Source organism: Schistocerca serialis, chromosome 2 (assembly GCF_023864345.2).
Source record: "Schistocerca serialis cubense isolate TAMUIC-IGC-003099 chromosome 2, iqSchSeri2.2, whole genome shotgun sequence".
Classification (NCBI taxonomy): domain Eukaryota; kingdom Metazoa; phylum Arthropoda; class Insecta; order Orthoptera; family Acrididae; genus Schistocerca; species Schistocerca serialis.
In genome coordinates, this window is record NC_064639.1 from 1151304465 (window position 1) to 1151327093 (window position 22629).

Genomic DNA, 22629 nt, shown 5'->3' on the forward strand with positions numbered 1-22629 from the left:
TGTTCAATGTGCCGTCAATGCGAACAAGAGGTGACCGAGACGTGTAACCAATGGTACACCATACCATCATGCCGGGTGATACGCCAGTATGGCGATGACGAGTACACGCTTCCAATATGCGTTCACCGCGATGTCACCAGACGCGGATCGACCATCATGATGCTGTAAACAGAACCAGGATTCATCCGAAAAAAAAATGACGTTTTGCCATTCGTGCACCCATGTTCGTCGTTGGGTACACCATCGCAGGCGCTCCTGTCTGTGATGCAGCATCAAGGGTAGCCGCAGCCACGGTCTCCGAGCTGATAGTCCATGCTGCTGCAAACGTCGTCGAACTGTTCGTGCAGATGGTTGTTGTCCCGTAAACGTCCCCATCTGTTGACTCGGGGATCGAGGCGTGGCTGCACGATCCGTTACAGACATGCGGATAAGATGCCTGTCATCTCGACTGCTAGTGATACAAGAACGTTGGGAACCAGCATGGCGTTCCCTATTACCCTCTTGAACCCACCGATTCCATATTCTGCTAACAGTCATTGGATTTCGACCAACACGAGCAGAAATGTCGCGATACGAGAAACCGCAATCGCGATAGGCTACAATCCGACCTTTATCAAAGTCGGAAACGTGATGGTACGCATTTCTCCTCCTTACACGAGGCATCGCAACAACGTTTCACCAGGCAACGCCGGTGAACTGCTGTTTGTGTATGAGAAATCGGTAGGAAACTTTCCTCATGTCAGCACATTGTAGGTGTCGCCAGCGGCGCCAACCTTTTTGTGAATGCTCTGAAAAGCTAATCATTTGCATATCACAGCATCTTCTTCCTGTCGGTTAAATTTCGCGTCTGTAGCACGTCATCTTCGTGGTGTAGCAATTTTAATGGCCAGTAATGTTTTTATTCGTCATTCAGATATTTGTCTCTATCATCATGAGAACACATCAGAAGTGGTAGGGTGTCACACATTTCGGGGCATGACACTAGATAAAGCCTTGAGGAAGGGCTTCTTCTAGTCTGGGGTGGTACTGAGTGACTTAGATCACGCTCCTTTCGAACTAATTGTTGGGTGTGGTGGGAGGATAGAGCTTTGTCGGATCATGGCGTGGAAAATCTGTTTGCTCACTATGTGAGATGGATAGCGCGTGCCCAATAAGGCCTTTATGAGATCTTCGTCATGCTAGGCAAAGGAGTCACTGTCGCTGGAGATATGCTGTCCAAGGGGAGCCTGGCTGCTTGAGAGAGATGCTTTGGTGCAAAACTGATGGGCACTCCCAAAATGCAGGTACTGTTGGTCGTTGATGATTGTAATGTGGACAAAGACATAGATGGAGTCATCAGAGAGGAAGTGGTCATCGTTCGCGAAGGTGTCGAGCTGGGTTTAGGAGGAGGAATCAGGTGGAAGAGGAGGTGTTGAGCTTGTGAATGAATGAGGATAGGATGCCTTGGCTCTGAGACCAGATTGTGAAGATATCATCAATGAACCTCAACAGACCAGGGTTTTGGAGGGTAGGGAAGTTCGCTCTAGACGGACGATAACCGTTATTGCCTGGGAGTGTGTCACGCTTCAACATGGACGGGAGGTCATGTTGAACTTCTGGGATGGGATCATTCTTGCAGTTTCTTGGTGGCAGGTCCAGAGCATTGGCAGAGGCGCACTGTCACTCAGTCACCACGAGTCATAAGAACAGCAGTGGAATCTTTGTCTGCAGGCAGGCAGAATGTGATTGGAGGCTATGTATGCCTGTCCTTTCTTCTGCTGAAGGGTTTGTGAATGTAGGAAAGGACCAGGGAAAGGATTGTGAGGCCACGCTGTTAATAAATAATTTCTTGTAGGCTACCAGGGTAAGATGAGATGGGACAGACAAGGATTAGTTTAGGATGGTGCTATGAATTCAGAAAGACGGAGTTCAATGTTGAGATTAGGTTGGCTTTGTTTGGAGTGGTTGGTGGCAGAGAAGTGTTTACACCAGGTTTGAGAGGGATAGGGACTTGCGGAATCTGAAAAGCTGATGGTCAGTGTGAAAGGCGGATTGTGATCCAGAGACAGCAAATTTTAATGCTAGGACATTAGGAAGGAGTTGGATATTACTTCGCAGTTTAGGCAACATTTGAGGAACATGAAGGGGCACTATGTTTTAGCAGCGGAAAGGGATACTTTTGTTATCTGGTGCAGAAATATGGGGCCGTGGTACATTGTGGCAGGAAACGGGAAATATAAGAGATGGAAAATGAAAGCATTATGTGGTTGGAAAGGGAACACAATAAGAGGCATAGGAATACCTACAAATGCGCAAAAATTTGCACATATACATACAAATGTGCAAAAACACGTACAAATGTATAAAAACGCGCAAAATACACACAAATATGCTAAAATACACGTTAAAGTACGTACAAACCCCCCCAGAAACGTAAAATACTGAGAAACGTGGGGAAAAGGACGGAACGGATTAAGTATGCGACAAGAGAAAGGGTGGGACTGAGAACAAGGTCCACATTTTCGTGTGGCACAGCGAGGTGTGAAAACAACACACAAAAATACGCAACGGACATGAAACGCTGCCCCAACTGTCCGTGTGGTCACATAGCCTCTCATCGTTAAGGCCATTTATGGTGTGGCTTGGATTCCAGAGCATGTGCTGTCTGGAAGTCGACGAAAAAACTCAGGGAGAAGTTAAAGAAGAGACACAGGGAAGACACACACATTCACACAAGTATGCACACCGCAAGCACACATGACAATTGTCTATAGTCGCTGCACCAAATATGAAACTCCGTCATGTCGAACAGAAGCAGCAGGAAGAGGAGGGTGGGGAAGGGGAGGCATACACAGTCAGGTGGGGATCGAGGGGGGGGGGGGGGGGGGGGGAGGGGAGAAGTTGGCCCTGCCTGATGGAACGTGCAGGTACTAGATGCTGTCAGGAAAAGGCTGCCAAGCACAGTACTGGGAGGTTGTGAGGGTGGGAGGGAGGGAAATTGGGAGTGGACTTCAAGAGGAGAGATAAGGAAAAAGAAATGTATGTGTATTGTCAGAGATCAGCGTACAAAGAGGTTGAGGGAACATGAGCAACTAGGAGGTAGTAGGACAGAGAGGGCGGAAACTGTTCAGTGTAGGCTATGGGCGCAGTAGATTACCGTAGGTCCAGGCTGGGATGATTTCGGGAGTAGAAAACATTTTCCAGGGATCTTCCAATCCACGCAGTTCAGAGAAATTCATGGTGTAGGGAAGGATCTTGATCAATTGGATAGTGAAGCAGAAATTGAAATTAAGCATGCAATGCTCTGAAACAGTGTGAAATTGACTCCCTGGCATTGCAGCACTTCAGAGAACATCCCAAAAGTTATCCAGCCTGCTTAAATTCTACTGCCACCTTCGAGCTCCACTATTCAACCCCTATTTTACCTGCAGTGTTCCTCCTCGCCAAAGCCTCATAGCACCCCGTCAGTGCGCATTTGATGTTTTAGTCTTGCCACATCATCTAAAACTCCCTACCAACATTTCCCAAAATTCAGAGACAAAACAATCTGACAACATTGTTATTAATCTTTCAACCAAAATCTTTAGCCCCATAGAAGTTTCAGTCCCATCTAAAGTCTCCACCTGCATCCCAACACCCAAAATTAACCATGTTGGACTTTCAAAGACCTCTGGTCTTCTCCTTATCCCTGCATTATAAATACTTCTTTGCTGCCAACCTCTCCAACCAAAGCCCATCTAATGTCAACACTGAACCCTGTCTCCCAGTTCATACCATCAACCAATACTGGTTCTTCCCCTCTACCATGTAACGCCCCCCTCGTTATCTTCCAGAAGCACTTAAACTACAACATTGTGTCGCTATCCTTTCCCAGGTCCTTTCCTAAAAAAACCACTTAGCAGAAGAGACTACAGACACACAAAGCTTGAAATCAGATCTCGACCTAATCATCCTACCAGCAGAAAAAAACTCTACCTCGCAGAAGGTCTCTGCCAATTGTCTATCAACACTGCCAGAGTGATCGCATCCCAGAAGTCCAGCATAATCTCCAATCTGTGCTTAAAAGTTTAGACCCTCCCCAGAACCTCTTCCATGAATCTGTTCCTCTACTCTTCTGCTGTGACACCTTGCACGCCAACCTTCTACATGCTCCAAAAGTCCACAAGCCTAAAAACTATGGCCAACCCATTATATCTAGTTCTTGTGCTCTCACAGAAAGAATTCTGGCCCTCTGTGACCAACACCTCCAACCAACTGCCTGAAATCTAGCCTCCCACATCAAAGATACCAACCACTTCCTTCACCAAGTCTCCATCATTACAACTCCTTTACATCCTGAATCCTAACAATCACAATCGATGCCACTTCGCTATACACCCATGTCTCTCTTGCTGATATTGAACATTCCCTCTTCCACCATCTTTGAGACTCCAAACACACTACCTTATTCCTTATACACCTTTCTAACTGCATATTAATATACAACTACTTCTCTTTTGAAGTATAGGTATACAAACAAATTCATGGCACTGTCGTGGGCATTTGCATGACGTCTCTCTATGCAAAAATGTTTATGGGCCATCTAGAGAGAACCCCGTTAGCCTCTCAAAACTACGAACACCTGTTCGCTCTCACTGATTGATTAAATTGATTATATTTTCACAATGCTAAGACACCTTATCCTAATTTCTTCACAAGCTCAATATCTCCTCTCGTATCTGCTCTACCTCGTTCTCCTCAAACCGGCTTGTCACATTTCTGGACGTTGACCTCCTCCTCTCTGGTGAATCCACACACACATCTGTACACATTAAACCAACCAACCACAAACAGTACGTGCATTTCGACAGCTGCCAAAACTACCACACGAAAAAATCCATCCTGTACAGAGTGGCAACCTTGGTATCTGCTGTGACGAGAACCTTTTTGCCCACTATGCTGAAGGCCTCACAAAGACCTTCACAGGCAGATCCCCAGACCTATCCACAAACTAATTTCCTGTGCCATAGCCTACATACCTCAATACTCAGACCAACCCTAAGAACCATCTGCAAAGGTACACCCTCTTCATCACCCAATATCACCTCAGACTGAAACAGCTAAACCACATTCTGCATCAGGGCCCTGATTATTTATTACCACGCCCTGAAATCATGGACCCAAAATCCTTTCCACGTCTCCTAACGTGCCATTCTGTCGACCTGCCAACCTCCCTTTTCTATTTACAATCCCAGCGCTTTGCCAAAGATATTACACCCTTGTGGAAGATCCAGGTGCAAGACCTGCGCAATCCACCCACTCAGCACTTCACATTCCAATCATTTTGTAGGCTTATCCTACTTCATCAGTGGCTGGGCCATCTGTGAAAGCAGCTATGTCATATACCATGTTTGCTTCAATCACTGCATAGCTTATTGCGTCAGCACCAGATTCTAACCAAGAGTAAACATTTTGTGCCCTATGGCATGCAACTGATCATAACATGTTTTATTTCAGTGCCTCCTTCACAACTGAGCCATCAGCATTCGCTCCTCTATCACCAGCTTTTCTGAACTGCACAGATAGGAGTTATCCTGGCAACACATTTTCCACCCCAGAGATTGCTCAAGGTTCAACCTACAGTAACGAACTCTCCCCGTAGTCTCCACCCAAACGTTTCTGCCCATCTGTCCTATTGCCTCCTCCAAATTCACACATTCCCTCACACTCATCGTGCAATGCTCTTTGCCAGCACAGTCACTGTTATTTTCCTCCTACTCTGCCCTTCTACTTGTCCATTCCCCATTCCCCTCCCCTTCCACACCTCAGCCTTCAGACACATGCCACTAGCAGCTGGTCATGTCATTATCTGGGCCGTGCATGCTCTGCCAGGGCAGTACTGATTTCGTTCCCCCACTCCTGTACCTTGCTTTCCCCCACTCTTCCCTGCGCCAATCCAGAATGCTGCTCCCATTCCACATGACACAGTTGCAAACTGACCAGAGTGGACGGAGTCAGTGGTCATGTGGGCATGAGATATGTTTGTTTGTGTAAATGTGGGTGTATTTTGCTTTCTAAAGACTGCTTTAGCCAAAAACTCAAATGTGTAACAGTCTTTTCGTTGCGCCTGTCTGCATCACATCGTGTAATCTTTACTGTGAGTAACAGTGTGCCCTTTCACAAGACTGTTGATATTCCAACGTGGACTTTGCATTGTTTCATATTAATCTAGTTCGTTATGCAGCACAAACTGTTTGGAATATTCTAAAAAGTTTATTTCATCCCTTTCTTGGCGTTCAGTAAGGTAAATAGTAATTGACGACAGAAAAAAATTTGAGTGTAAGCTCTTGGTTTACAAAGAAGCTAAACAGAGATTCATATAGAATGTGGACACGGCCAGCTGCTTGACCAAACAAATATGCATTTCAGCTTTGGTCAGTTAGTATTATAACAGAGCATCAGTCAGTACAAGTGGTAAAATGGATGATAGGAAAGTCTCTAATAGTTACTGGCAATGAAAATAATAATGTATTAATTGATTTTGAAATAAAATTCACTGCAAATACTATGAAACGAACACCAGATAAGTGTAATGAGATAATTACTAAATCCTGAAAAGATATATGTTAATGGTGGAGGTAAAAGTAAAAACAACTGTAAACGCAAACATGTGACTGAGAACTATTTTTTGCTTTACAGTGAAATACGCCTTGGGAAAAAAAATCCACGAAGGAGTTATCCGAATGGCTTGGAAATCGGTAGATGTGACGTAGATCTACAGACGATTACGATTTCACAAAAGTTGTGTGATTTATTGAAGAGAAAGAACTTCCGAAATTGAGCAAGTCAGTAACACATCACCTCTGGCCTCTATCCAAGCATTGACAGATGGAGTTGTTGGATATCGTGCCCAATTCTGTCCAGTTGCAAGGTTAAATAGTGAAATCCGTAGTTGGCTGGAGGGCCCTGCTAATAATGCTTGAAACGACCTCAACTGAGGAGAGACCAGTCGACCTTGCTCACCAAGGTAGAGTTCGGCAGGCACAAAGACAAAAAGTAGAAACTGTTCCCGTGTGTGGGCAGACATTATCATGCAGAAACGAAAGCCCTGGAAAGCTTGCCATTATGGTCAACAAAAGTGGAACAGGATATCGAAGACGTACTGCTGTGGTCTAACGCTGCCGCAGTGATAACCAAAGTGGACCTGCTATGAAATGAGATACCATTCCAGACCACCACTTCTGACTGTCAGGTGGCATGGCAGATGACAATCACTTAGGTGTACAACGGCTGTCTGCCGTCATCGCTGGTTATTGGGCTCTAGAATCTCATTTAAGGCAGTAGAATTCTCTTCAGTGATGAGTCCCGCTTCGAACTGAGCCTCGATGTCCAGAGGAGGAGTGTCTGGAGACGTATCGGACAGCTTTGGGATATCAATTGACTGTCGCCCCACATACAGCCAGATTGTCGGAGGTGCTACTGCACTTCATACCAGTAAACCCTTGGTTCTCATTCGCGGCATTGTTGCTGGGCAGTGGTAGGTCGACGATATTCTGTGCCCCGTTTTGTCGCCCTTCATGGCAAGCCATCCCGCGTTCACTTTTCAGCAAAGTAATGTCATTCCACTCAGGGTAAAAGTTTCCACTGTTTGTCCAACCTACCATGGCCAGAAATATCGCCGGACCTCTCCCTAGTTGAGAACGTTTCAAGCTCGAGATTTTCCCGATGTAATGCGCCAGGTGAACTGGATTTTGCACAATATCCATCAGGACAATCTCCAACAACTCTGTCAATAAACACAAAGCCGAATAGTTGTTTGCGTAAGTCTCATAGGAGGACCAACGCGATATTGACCTGCTCAGTTTGTGAAGCTCCTTCTTCTCAATAAATCATCCATTTATTTGTCTGCACATGTACATCTGTGGTGTGCGTACTGTAAGACCTTCGGTACACACACCATCAGATTATTTGACTTGTCGCTCGAGCGAGTGTCAGCAATATGTCTCGTGGTCTTATCGTGGCGTGTTTATCTTCTGCCGTTAGGTCACACGATAGAAATGCCACTTGCACGCTTAGAGTAGCAGATTGACGGTGACCAACTTTAAACAGAACTTGATTAATTTTCACACACATTTATTAAAATAATAACAAGCATAAAAATAACTTAACTTGGTTCTGGATGCTATTTACAATTGACAATCTGAAGTTCCTTTGGTCTTGGTACATTAATCTTATTCTCACATATCTCTGATACTTGACAAAGTGTCTATACATTTCTCTTCATGGATATGTACGGGAATACGATAATCTTATTAGGCGCAGACTGAAACTTGACTATAGACTAATGCAGACTAATGCAGACTGGTACAGACTAATGCAGACTGACTAATAGGAGGTTTGTACACTCGTTATAATACCTCGAGCGTTCAAGTATCACTGCGCGAGTGTGATCAGCGAGGAGAAAAGGTTCTACGTTAGCAGCAATCTCATTGGCTGCGTTACATATCAATACGCGGAGCGGCGGAACGAGAATTTGGTCCGTCTCTAAGACAGCGCCATCTCGTAGTGCGGAGACGGACGAGCGCTGCGCCTGCGCTGCTGTGCTTAGCAGGGCGCGCTCTATTGCGAAAGTTGTGTACGCGCTGACTACGCGGAACTACGTACACAACAACATCACATCTACCGATTTCTGTGCCATTCGGGTAAGTCCTTTGTGACGCGACATTTTCTTATCTTAGAGTCCACAGTCATAGCTGTTAGCATGCGATCACAGTGGGAAGTCAGTATTTGTATGTCGCTGAACACATGCAGTAATATTTGTGTAGTCTGTATCAATGGCTGAATTAAAGCACTGTCTTTTCCCTGCAGCTCACCCCAACGTCCGCCTTTTCATAACTCAGGGCGGCCTCCAGAGTATGAACGAGGCTGTGTTCCACGCGGTTCCGTTAATGGTCATCCCGTTCTTCGCTGACCAACAGCATAATGCTGCAAAGGCTGTGCAAGCGCAGATCGGCGTCTGGCTGGAGCTCCGAGACATCACAAAAGACACATTTCTACGTTCCATACGTATGGTTCTGGAAGACACAAAGTAAGTCAAAGTAACGTTTTATAATCGTTACTGCCAATTTAAAATTGTTTTCTAAATACAGCCATCTCTAGTCTTCTGCGCTCATTGCAGGCCAAGTAACTTTTTTTTTCAATGCTAGACCATAGAAATGAAGCAACTACATGACACTTTTTCAGCACAGTTCCAAGTCTGTGCAGGTGACGGCCAGGACGTTCTACCAAACATTCAGCTTCTCGACGGTATAAATCCGCACAAAAGCGAAGACAATACCTTCATTGTGTGCTAATAATGGTGATGTTACCCATGGCAGAGCTACTAAAGTAGAATTACTGACCACAGATTCAGGTACACCACCACCAAAGAAGATGAAATAAATATTCCGTAATTCGAACCAAGAACAACTGCGAACGTGAGTAACTTGAAAGTAGATCATCGGTGTAGGGAAGCAGATTAGATAACTTAACAAAGGCAGACTGTTCAGACTGTATGACAGTCAGGTTCCTTTCAGAGTTTGCTGATGAGCAGAATTTTGGAACATATACTGAGTTCAAACGTCATGAGTCATCTCGAAGAAACCGGTTTAGTAAAAAACACGGATTCTGAATATATGATTCTGGCAAAACACTACAACCTATTTAGACTCACGAAGTAATGAGTACTAATGATAGAAGATCTCAAATTGATTTCGTATTTTTAGGTTTCCAGAAGGCTTTTGACACCGTTCCTCATTAGAGACTTGTAGCTGAACTTCGTACCTGTGGAGTATCGTATCAGTTGTGCCACTGGATTCGTGATTTTCTGTCAGATAGGTCACAGTTCGTAATAACCGATGGAAAGTCAGTCAGGATTGACGGAGGACATCAAAAATGTCCAAAGAAGGGCAGCTCGGTTTGTATTAGCACGAAATAGGGGAAGTTGTGTAAAAGGTATGATAAGTGATCTGGGGTGGCAATAATTTAAAAGAAAAGTGATTTCGTTGCGGCAGGATCATGTCAAGAAATTTCAGTGACCAACTTTCTCATTACCGTGTGAAAATATTTTGTTAGCGCCCACCTACTTAGGGAGAAACGATGGTCATAGTAAACGAGACAAGTAAGAGCTCGCTTTGAAAGATTTACGTGTTCATTTCTCCGGCAAGCTCTTCGAGAGTGGAACGGTGCAGAAATAGTTTGAAGATGGTTCGATGAAACCTCTGTCAGTCACTTAATTGTGAATTTCGGAGTAATCATGTAGATGTACAGTGTTCACGAAGCCATTCCAAAAACATCGTGTGAACGTCTTCGTCGTCGGATAATGTGTGGCTGCTGCGAACGAGTTCAACGATTGCCTGGACATTGTCGTTCGCTGTTGATGTAGACTTTCTTTCTTTCCCGATCACCGTCATTCACATCCCTACGACCTTGGTTAAATTATTGACACCATTTATACGGCTCGGCGTGACATTGCATTTTGTCCATAAGCACCCAGAGTTTGGCCGTGGATCTATGTGCGATTTAGACGCTTACGTAAGACAACATTCCGAGTACCGCCCTGTATCACTCGTACCATCTAATGTGCCTGTTAACCGTACTGCGGGACAACTGTCTCTGCAGGGAACCCGGAACGTGTATTCGCTCCGCTGGCAACGCGCCATGATTTCTACGCAATGGTCCTAGCGTGGGATGAGATGTACAACTAACATTTTGAAATCCATTCGTACGTATGTACTGCTGCAGCGTGTTTTCTAATGTCACTTAATCGCCTTCCATTAGATCGTCGTCTCTGTGTCATGTCTTGGAAACAGACAATGAATTTCCTTCGTTTATTTAGCAGCCATTTGCCTTGTTGTATTTCCGTGACACCTCTATTTAATATACATCATAGTATTAGTACTGTCATCTAATCGAGTCTGTTCTGTGACCCAGTTGATATCTCTCCTGTATATAATAGCGATTTACAATCGGCATCTTTTCATTTTCTGTTAAGGAAGCGTCTGTTTTGAATTATTCTCGCATTAAAATTCCATATCTCATGCTACGAGTCGAAGACTGGAAATACGCAATAATTACCTCGCCAGCCCAAAACGTCTCGAGACTTGAGTAATTCACAATAAAGAAACGTTTATGTGATATTTTAATGCTTCCGGTGATATGCGTAGTCTCGCCCCACTGGCGTACAACGCACAGAATGTTCACACAGCCACGTGAAACTTATGTAAGTCCTTCTTTGGAATGTTGTTCAAATTGCGTGTCACACTGGCCACTTCTTCGTGCTTGCCGAACCATGAGGGACCCATATGGGAATTTGTCGTTTTGTTTTGGTTTCGTATCAATAATACCAAGCGTCGTCCCCACTAATGATTTTTCGCAGAAAATGAATGTCAATATTTTCCATTTTAGTCAAGGCGTCCATGCGTCTTTTTCTGTTCGGGATTCAAGATGTGCGGCACACGCTTTGCATCCGCCTTTCTCTCCTACAGAACATTGTGGAACAACCCTGACAGATCTGGATCCACTACTTATACAGTGACTGAAATTTTAGTCTGTAACTTTATTGATGAGAACAGCTGTAAAACCCGAAGCGTAGACTTGCTTTCTTCTTGTTCAGCAGCAAAGAAAGGCATGTATTTGATTTTTCAAGTCTCTCTCTACTTTCTCCATCCGTCTGTTCATCTGTCTCTTTTTTTTCTGTACAGCTTGTTTCTTCTTTCTCAGCAACTATTCCACTAAATTTCAATACCGTAATTCCTACTACCAATGACAAATTAAATCCTACCTTTGCGTTATTCCTACCTCTGCCACGCCATTCAGTTAGTATATTGTATAACGTATTGTAGTTGAGAAAAACCGTTCTATTATGATAGACATGTCCATACCGCTAGTAATAAAACTGATATTATTGTAAGAGTAGGCTGAAGTAGACAGAAGATGAAGAGACTAGTCAGGAAGAATCAGTGTGCAAAGAAGTTGGATACGCAAGTACTAATAAATGAAGTATGGATTAAGTTCTCTGAGGCTATAGATACTGCGATGATGAACAGCTTGGTAGACAATTTAGTTGAAGAGGAGTGAACGATCCTATAATGACCAAATACAAAAGTTGGAAAGAAAAACGTGGGTACAAAGAAGGTAACTGCGATAAAACCATGGGTAACAGAAGAGATACTTCAGCTGATCGGCGTGAGAAGAAGTACAACAATTGTAAATAACCGACACTGTCGACTGGAGAGAAATCAATTAATTCAATATAAAGAAAGTTTCTGATATGAATTTTTTATTGTCTTCATCACATGTATGTACACTGGATTACTACTTTCGACAGAACTAAGCTGCTATCGCCAGATCCACATAGTATACGCTCCGTAGTATTTTCTGTCTCACACGTTCACGTTGGCCAGGCTGCAGACGAACAGTGTCAAAGGCAGGACGAATACGCTACTCCAGTGTCTCCACATCTGGAATTGGCCCTGCATACACGATAATTCTGAGGTGGTCCCCTATCCAGAAATCGCACAGGTTGAGATCCGGTGAACGAGCCCTCGTCCTATCCATCTACCACGGCAGACACGATTGGGATGCGAAGTTAAGGCAAAGTGGGCTGGAGTGCCATCAAGTAACAGCCACATATTCCTTCGAATCATCAATGGCACTTCTTCCAGTGCGGGAGGCAAAGTCACGTGCAAGAAACGCCGATAGTTCCGGCTTGTTAGGCGCTCGACGAAAGATCCGTACCCAAAGACTGGAAAGTTGGCACAGGTCACACCAATATTCAAGAAAGGTAGTAGGAGTAATCTACGAAATTACAGGCCAATATCGTTAACGTCGTTATGCAGAAGGAGTTTGAAACATATGTGTTCGAACATAATGAATTACCTCGAAGAAAACGGTCTATTGACACACAGTCAACAGGGGTTTATAAAATACCGTTCTTGTGAAACAGCATTAGCTCTTTATTCACATGAAGAGCTGCGTGCTATTGACAAGGGATTTCAGATGGATTCCGTATTTCTGGATTCCCGGAAGGCTTTTGACACTGTACCACACAAGCGGCTCGTAGTGAAAATGCGTGCTTATGGAATATCGTCTCAATTATGTGACTGGATGTGTGATTAACTGACAGAGAGGTCACAGTTCGTAGTAACTGATGGAAAGTCATCGAGTAAAACAGAAGTGATTTCTGGCGTTCCCCAAGGTAGTGTTATAGGCCCTTTGCTTTTCCTTATCTGTATAAACGATTTGGGAGACAATCTGAACAGCCGTTTTCGGTTGTTTCCAGATGACGCTGTCGTTTATCGACTAATAAAGTCATCAGAAGATGAAAAAAACTGCGAAACGATTTAGAAGAAATATCGGAATGGTACGAAAAGTGGCAGTTCATCTTAAATAACGAAAAGTATGAGGTCATCCACATCAGTGCTAAAAGCAACTCGTTAAACTTCGGTTACACGATAAATCAGTCTAGTCTAAAAGCCTTAAATTCAACTAAATACCTAGGTATTACGATTACGAACATCTTAAATTGGAAGGATCACATACAAAATGTAAGGCTAACCAAAGACCGCGTTTTATCGGCAGTACACTTAGAAAATGTAACAGACCTACTAAGGAGACTGCCTACACTATGCTTGTCCGTGATCTTTTAGAATACTGCTGCGCGGTGTGGGATCCTTACCAGATAGAACTGACGAAGTACATCGAAAAAGTTCAAAGAAAGGCAGCACGTTTTGTATTATCGCGAAATATGGGGGAGAATGACACAGAAATGATACAGGATTTGGGATAGACAGCATTAAAAGAAAGGCGTTTTTCGTTGCGACGGAATCTTCTCACGAAATTCCAATCACCAACTTTCTTCTCCGAATCCGAAAATATTTTGTTGACACCGACTAACATCGGGAGAAATGATCACCAAGACAAAATAAGGGAAATCAAAGCTCGTACGGAAAGATATAGGTGTTCATTCTTTCCGCGTGCTATACGAGACTGGGATAAGAGAGAATTGTGAAGGTGTTCGATGAACCCTCTGCCAGGCACTTAAATGTGATTTACGGAGTATCCATGTAGATGTAGATGTAGACGTAGAAGTAAGGCTGGCCCCAAAATACGGCCACCAATTATGCCGGACCACACATTCCGGCTGCACCGACGCCGATGGTTCGGTGTCTGCAGACCATGGGGGTTCTGCATACTATCCCACAAATCACTGTTATGAAAGTGTACGATACCACTCCGCGCACAAGTGGCCACATCTGTGAGTAGGATGAATGACACAAATCCTGGAATCGTGGTTGCCTGGTGAAGAAACCCGTGAGAAAACTGCTACTGATGTAGAACGTCTCTCTTTAGCAAGCCCTGCACACGCTTTAAGTGATAAAAGTAGTAACAACTGTCATGCAGAATGTTAAACACGATCGTCTGGCGTACCATGTAATGGCGGGCCATTTGCCTGGTACTGACGCGGCGGAGGCCTTCCACAGTGTAAACCACATTTCCCTCCAAGCGCGTTGTCCGAACATTTCGGTAGGTCCATGATGATTTCCTGCTTGCTGAAACGACCCTGTATCAGACAAACTGCGAAACGCTGTTGCAAACATTGAATGCTGTGGTTGTTGTGGTCGGGGACAGCTCTCATGATGCAACCTTGAAGCCCACCGCCCGCTGCCGTTTGCCTTTCTGTAAGTAAATACCATGTCGCCAAGTTCTCGGTTCGAATACGGAACCATTGTGTACAACGCTATATCACATCCACTACAACGTGAGTCAGCAACAGAAGTACATGGGAAACAACATTACGAATTACTGTGGCAGGAGAGGGCGCTAAGGCATGACACGTGAGGAACAATACCAACCTCTAGGAGGAAACCATGCGTTGGCTGCATGGTACAGCGCGTGTCAGAACGCAGAGTATGACTGAATAAATGGCCTCTAGCATGGAAACTACGCATTTCGGACATTATTAGATCATTTTTGTTCCGTATCACCTCTTTGGTCAATGAGCTGGAGTTGAGACTTAATGGTAGATTGCAACTATGTGCCGGACCGAGACTCGAACTCGGGACCTTTGCCTTTCGCGGGCAAGTGCTCTATCCACTGAGCTACCCAAGTACGACTCACGCCTCGTCCTCACAGCTTTACTTCTGCCAGTACCTCGTCTCCTACCTTCCAAACTTCACAGAAGCTCTCCTGCGAACATTGTAATGCCTAGACTTGGTGCACGGTGGAAAAAATATATTTACAGCTCTTATTGTTTCACATTTATCACAACAAGTCAGTTTATAGTCTTACAATTCGTACTGTCCAAACTTCTCATGTACATTTGATAGGAAGGCATTTTATACAGGATTGTTTTCTTCTTTTTTGTGTTTGCTTCCTTCCGGTAGTAAGACACTTTCTTGATAATGTGCATTCTCATAAGGTGTATACAGGGTGAGTCACCTAACCTTACCGCTGGATATATTTCGTAAAACACATCAAATACTGACGAACCGATTCCACAGACCGAACGTGAGGAGAGGGGCTAGTATAACTGTTTAATACAAACCATACAAAAATAAACGGAAGTATGTTTTTTAACACAAACCTACGTTTTTTTAAATGGAACCGCGTTAGTTTTGTTAGCACATCTGAACATATAAACATATACGTAATCAGTGCCGTTTGTTGCATTGTAAAATGTTAATTACATCCGGAAATATTGTAACCTAAAGTTGACGTTTGAGTACCACTCCAATTACACTAGCCCCTCTCCTCACGTTCGGTCTGTGGAATCGGTTCTTCAGTATTTGATGTGGTTTACGAAATATATCCAGCGGTAACGTTAGCACCCTGTATAGCTTCTTAACAGGCAATATACAGGGTGACAATACCGAAGTCCGTTTCAGCTAGTAGACTGAGGTGACAAATGCCATGGAATGTCTCTTGATATCGAGTCTGAGTTCCGTTTGCCCGTTCTAATGCAGTAACTCAACGTGGAATGGACTCAGCAAGTCGCAGGAACTCCCCTGCAGAAATATTAAGCCATGCTGCTGCTATAGCCGTCCATAATTGCGCAAGTATTGCTGGTGCACTATGTTGTGCACGAAATGACCTGTCGATTACGTCGATGGCATTCATGTAGAGCTACGTGGATATCCAAATAATTCGTTCAAGCTGTGCAGAATAATCGTCAAATCAATTGAGAAACAGTTGTGGCCCGGTGACACAGGGCAGCGTCATCCATAAAAATACTACATCTACATCTACATTTATACTCCGCAAGCCACCCAACGGTGTGTGGCGGAGGGCATTTTACGTGCCACTGTCACTACCTCCCTTTCCTGTTCGAGTCGCGTATGGTTCGCGGGAAGAACAACTGCCGGAAAGCCTCCGTGCGCGCTCTAATCTATCTAATTTTACATTCGTGACCTCCTCGGGAGGTATAAGTAGGGGGAAGCAACATATTTGATACCTCATCCAGAAACGCACCCTCTCGAAACCTAGACAGCAAGCTACACCGCGATGTAGTGCACCTCTCTTGCACAGTCTGCCACTTGAGTTTGCTAAACATTTCCGTAATGCTATCACGCTTACCAAATAACCCTGTGACGAAACGCGCTGCTCTTCTTTGGATCTTCTCTATCTCCTCTGTCAACCCGACCTGGTACGGATCCCATACTGATGAGCAATACTCAAGTATAGGTCGAACGAGTGCTTTGTAAACCACATCCTTCGTTGATGGATTACATTTTCTAAGGACTCTCCCAATGAATCTCAACCTGGCACCCGCCTTACCAACAATTAATTTTATATGATCATTCCACTTCAAATCGTTCTGTACGCATACTCCCAGATATTTTACAGAAGTAACTGCTACCAGTGTTTGTTCCGCTATCATATAATCATACAATAAAGGATCCTTCTTTCTATGTATTCGCAATACATTACATTTGTCTATGTTCAGGGTCAGTTGCCACTCACTGCACCAAGTGCCTATCCGCTGCAGATGTTCCTGCATTTCGCTGCAATTTTCTAATGCTGCATCTTCTCTGTATACTACAGCATCATCCGCGAAAAGCCGCATGTAACTTCCGACACTATCTACTAGGTCATTTATATATATTGTGAAAAGCAATGGTCCCATAACACTCCCTAGTGGCACGCCAGAGGTTACTTTAACGTCTGTAGACGTCTCTCCATTGAGAACAACTACTGTTGTTTGGGAACTGCAAATGATCTCAGAGTAGCCGAACTCAAACATTCCCTGACATCGATCGGTGCAGGTGGACAAGAGGACCCAATCCATTCCATGTAAACAGAGCCCACTCCTTTATGGAGACGCCATCAGCTTGCACAGGGCCTTGTTGACAACTTGACAACTTGGGTCCATGGCTTTGTGGGTACTGCGCCACACACAAATGCTACCATCAGCTCTTCTCAATTTACCACGCTACGATTATCCAGCTGTCTGGGATCCAACCGATATGGTGCCAAGCCTAGGTGAGGGGCCCTGCAGGCTATGTCGTGTCCTTAGCAAAGGCACTCGCGTTGGTCGTCTGCTGCCATAGCGTATTAAGGCCATATTTCTCAGCACTGTCCTAACACATACGTCCGTCGTAAGTCCCACACTGATTTCTGTGGTTATTTCACTAATTTTACTCCATTTCGGAAATGGAATATGCCATGAGTCTAGCACCAAGTACCATTTTGTTTACACTACTGGTACTTGCTACACCAAGAAGAAATGCAGATGATAAACGGGTATTCATTGGACAAATATATTAAACTAGAACTGACATGTGATTACATTTTCACGCAGTTTCGGTGCATAGGTCCTGAGAAATCGGTACGCAGGACAACCACCTCTGACCTTGATACGCCTGTGCATTGAGTCAAACAGAGCTTGGATGGCGTGTACAGGTACAGCTGCCCGAGCAGCTTCAACACGATATTATAGTTCATCAAGAGTAGTGACTGGCGTATTGTGACGAGCCAGTTGTTCGACCACCATTGACCAGACGTTTTCAGTTGGTGGCAGATCTGGAGAATGTGCTGGCCAGGGCAGCAGTCGAATATTTTCTGTATCCAGAAAGGCCCGTACAGGATCTGCAACATGCGGTGGTGCATTATCCTGCTGAAATGTACGGTTTCGCAGGGATCGAATTACGGGTAGAGTCACGGGTCGTAACACATCTGAAGTGTAACATCCACTGTTCAAAGTGCCGTCAATGCAAACAAGAAGTGGCCGACACGTGTAACCAATGGCACCCCATACCATCACGCCGGGTGATACGGCAGTACGGCGATTACGAATACACGCTTCCAATGTGCGTTCACCGCGATGTCGCCAAACACGGATGCAACCTCCGTGATACTGTAAACAGAACCTGGATTCATCCGAAAGAATGACGTTTTGCCATCCGTGCACCCAGGTTCGTCTTTGAGTACACCATCGGAGACGCTCCTCTCTGTGATGCAGCGTCAAGGGTAACCGCAGCCATGGTCTCCGAGCTGATAGTCCATGCTGCTGCAAACGTCGTCGAACTGTTTGTGCAGATGGTTGTTGTCTTGCAATCGTCCCCATCTGTTGACTCAGGGATCGAGGCGTGGCTGCACGATCCGTTACGGCCTTGCGGATAAGATGCCTGTCGTCTCGACTGCTATTGATACGAGGCCGTTGGGATCCGGCAGGGCGTTCCGTATTACCCTCCTGAACCCACCGGTTCCATATTCTGCTAACAGGCATTGGATCTCAACCAACGCGAGCAGCAATGTCAAGATACGATGAACCGCAATGGCGATAGTCTACAATCCCACCTTTATCAAAGTCGGAAACGTGATGGTACGCATTTCTCCTACTTGCACGAGGCATCACAACAACGTTTCACCAGGCAACGCCGGTAAACTGCTGTTTGTGTATGAGCAATCGGTTGGAAATTTTCGTCGTGTCATCACGTTGTAGGTGCCGCCACCGGCGCCAACCTTGTGTGAATGCTCTGAAAAGCTAATCGTTTGCATATCGCAGCATCTTTTTCCCGTCGGTTAAATTTCGCGGCTGTAGCACGTCATCTTCGTGGTGTAGCAATTTTCATGGCCAGTAGTGTACTTTCAGAGTCCGATAATTGCCATTAATTTTGTCACCTCAACATATGTGAATTTGTTAAAATCACCGTTATCTATCTGCAGGTACAAGGATAACATGAAGCGACTGTCGGCCGTGTTCCGAGAGCACAGGGCGGACTCTCTGGAGCGGGCCGTGTGGTGGATCGAGTACGTGATCCGCCATAAGGGAGCCCCTCACCTGCGCAGCGCCGCCCTCGACCTGCACTGGTGGCAGCTGATGCTGCTCGACGTGGTCGCTTTCGTTCTGGCGGTCGTCGCCCTCACACTCTGCCTCGTCTACTTCGTCACGCGGCGGGCAGTCTCCTTCTTCAAAGGCAACAAACAGAAACGGAAGCAGAAGAAACAGTGATGCACTGAAAATGCAGTGCAGACAGTTCTAATTATCTGAACTTGGGCCTCGAACATTTATCGCCGTATCCTCACAGATACGTTGGTTTGATGTGGAGACGCCATTTCTGTGGAGTGGTATGATTCTCGTTCCACCATTGGAACGACACTATCGAAGTTACGCTGATATGTATCAAAAGTGCAACTCAACCATCTCCTGATAGCAATCTGGCAGCGGTTATAAGTGGTGTCCAGCCGTGTTCGTCCATCGCCTCCACACACAGTGATGGTAAATTCGGTGTAACAAAACTACACCGACAGACTTCGAAAGCACTGTGGAGAGTGTATTCAGGCACATAAAGAGATTGATCCGTATCATGAAACATCCTCTATCATCGCTGAACATTGACGGACCGCAAACTCGACTTCTAGCAGCTTGCTTGAGCGCATACGCTACGTCAGACGGCTTCGAATGCATCCACTGCTGACGTAATAACGCTGTAAAGACGGCGAAACGCCATGGCGAACCTGTAGTGTAAAATGGTTGACCTGCAACCGGCACTCGCCCTTGTGTGACAAAGCCCTGTAGCGCTGTGGATCTCGTCCCCTGACATGGGCTTCTGATACTCAATTTGTTCCTTAAGGAATCTTCCACAATCTTTCAATGTTCGTCAATATCCTTTTTCTTATACCCTTTATGCAGAACTGGATTGTACTGGATAAACGAATTTCTAATTTAGGTATTGAAAGTTTCGAATGCAAAATAAACTGCAAACAAATAAAAATTATACCTGAAAAACAAAAAGGTATTTATAGAAGCATTTTAAAAGATATTACTGCATATATGAATCTATGTATCAGTACTGTTGCAATATTCACTCATTTTTTACAAGCTACAGTATTTTGTATGATTATCTGATGATTTTGAATTTGTACTTCCGAAATCAAATACAAAAGTATTGTTGTAACTCTCTCTCTTTCCATACGAACACATTTGATTTCAGTGAATATTAAATTAACAACAATAACGACAGGCCAGGTTGCCATTAGAATTGATCCCTCAGAATATTTTAAAGATTAATTGCAGTTTTCCACAGGTATTCTGCCTATAACTCCCTTGCTCTAGTAGATCTTAGTTTGGAAAACAGAAATAAAACCTTAATTACTTCTTCCGCGTTATTACCAGATAATGACCAAAACGTAAAGGGAAATGTATTACCAGATAATGACCAAAACGTAAAGGGAAATGTTATACTGTCTAGCCTGACAATAGGCAAGAGATAATTAGCATTCGCAATGAGTTTCAGGATCTTATTCAATACAAGACTTTATTTGTCTAATTGACTCCATTGCAGTATTTCGACATCCATATACATTATAAAAATATTTACATCTAGAATGAGATTTTCACTCTGTAGCGGAGTGTGCGCTGATATGAAACTTTCTGCCAGATTAAAACTGTGTGCCCGACCGAGACTCGAACTCGGGACCTTTGCCTTTCGCGGGCATACATTTAGTCTCTCATCGGCATTAATCTTCCTTCTGTTCCTCGTATACAGTGAAAATGGTTTGTCTGTAGTTACTACACAACTACCATAACTTTTGTTTGGAATTACACCAATAGAAATGTACGATAACTGATAATATCTCTCTCATTATAGCTCTCAAGTCCTGCAAGTGCTGTATCTCCTCCTCGTACTACAGCAATGGTTAGCCAAGAATTACCACTCACAACCTCTGTAGTAGTGCAAGAAATATTTATCTTACACCCTACAAAAGTAACAGGTCCTCCAAGTAGTTGATGTTGATCTGTCTGCTTTGGCTTCATGTCAAACGTGTCTACATTCTTGTAAACTGGCAGTCTTGTTCTTCTGTATCTTCTCCTCCGTTAAGGCATGGCTGTCTGTACTGTGCGGCTGCTACGAGTCGAATGAGCCTGCAGCGGCCTCAGAAGCGAAAACGGGCACTGATAAGAGCCAATGCCCTTCCGGTCGGGCGACAGTACCCATCCTGTTTAGAGCAATGGCGGCGCCGGAAGTAGGCTTTTCCAGCGGATCCTGCGGCTGCCTCGCTCAGCGACTAAGTCACGTTCAAGGTCACCCGCCTTGCGTAGCTACAGCGTGTAACTGAAGACTGGGTGCGGTCACCAGACCGGAAGCCAAAGCAGACAGATCAACATCAACTACTTGGAGGACCTGTTACTTTTGTAAGGTGTAAGATAAATTTTTCTTGCACTACTACAGAGGTTGTGAGTGGTAATTCTTGGCTAACCATTGCTGTAGTACGAGGAGGAGATACAGCACTTGCAGGACTTGAGAGCTATAATGAGAGAGATATTATCAGTTATCGTACATTTTCTATTGGTGTAATTCCAAACAAAAGTTATGGAAGTTGTGTAGTAACTACAGACAAACCATTTTCATTGTATACGAGGAACAGAAGGAAGCAATGGTTAGCCAAGAATTACCACTCACAACCTCTGTAGTAGTGCAAGAAAAATTTATCTTACACCCTACAAAAGCAACAGGTCCTCCAAGTAGTTGATGTTGATCTGTCTGCTTTGGCTTGGCACTTGCCCGAGAAAAGCAAAGGTCCCGAGTTCGAGTCTCGGTCGGGCACACAGTTTTATCTGCCAGGAAGTTTCATATTTACGTCTATCTGTGTACCTATCTATGTATTATCTATATGTCTTCCTAAGCCACTTGATCGATTTCAACGAAACTGTAGGATAAGCGCCTCCTATCTCTCAAACGAGTGGGGGTGCAGATGAAAACGAGGCGAAGCTCAAGATGCGCAAATAGCCAAACTATATCCTTTCAGTATGCGCGCGCACTTTGTGATTTGCAACCAATTTTACACATAATTTGAAACCCTTACGAGAGGTGCCGGCCGCGGTAGTCTCGCGGTTCTAGGCGCTCAGTCCGGAACCGCGCGACTGCTGCGGTCGCAGGTTCGCATCCTGCCTCGGGCATGGATGTGTGTGATGTCCTAAGGTTAGTTAGGTTTAAGTAGTTCTAAGTTCTAGGGGACTGATGACCATAGCTGTTAAGTCCCATAGTGCTCAGAGCCATTTGAACCATTTGAACCATTTGAACCTTACGAGAGTTTAACTCACCGGACCCCCTCTACAAAATGATGAAAGGAAATACTGTATATACGCTCTACATGCAGAAAAGCTGTCGCATCAGGCATGACATTTTA

The 22629-nt window shown here is 44.6% G+C and overlaps 1 protein-coding gene across 1 annotated transcript in view; it reads left to right on the top strand.

Moving 5' to 3' along the window:
- The window catches only part of LOC126458610 (UDP-glucosyltransferase 2-like), an 86206-nt gene extending 66025 nt beyond the window's left edge, over positions 1-20181 (top strand). The window contains exons 6-7 of the mRNA XM_050095775.1: positions 8827-9046; positions 19165-20181. Coding sequence (XP_049951732.1) covers positions 8827-9046; positions 19165-19450 — 506 coding nt within the window. The 3' untranslated portion in view covers positions 19451-20181. The remainder of the gene's footprint in view (positions 1-8826; positions 9047-19164) is intronic.
- The last annotated feature ends 2448 nt before the right edge of the window (positions 20182-22629 follow it).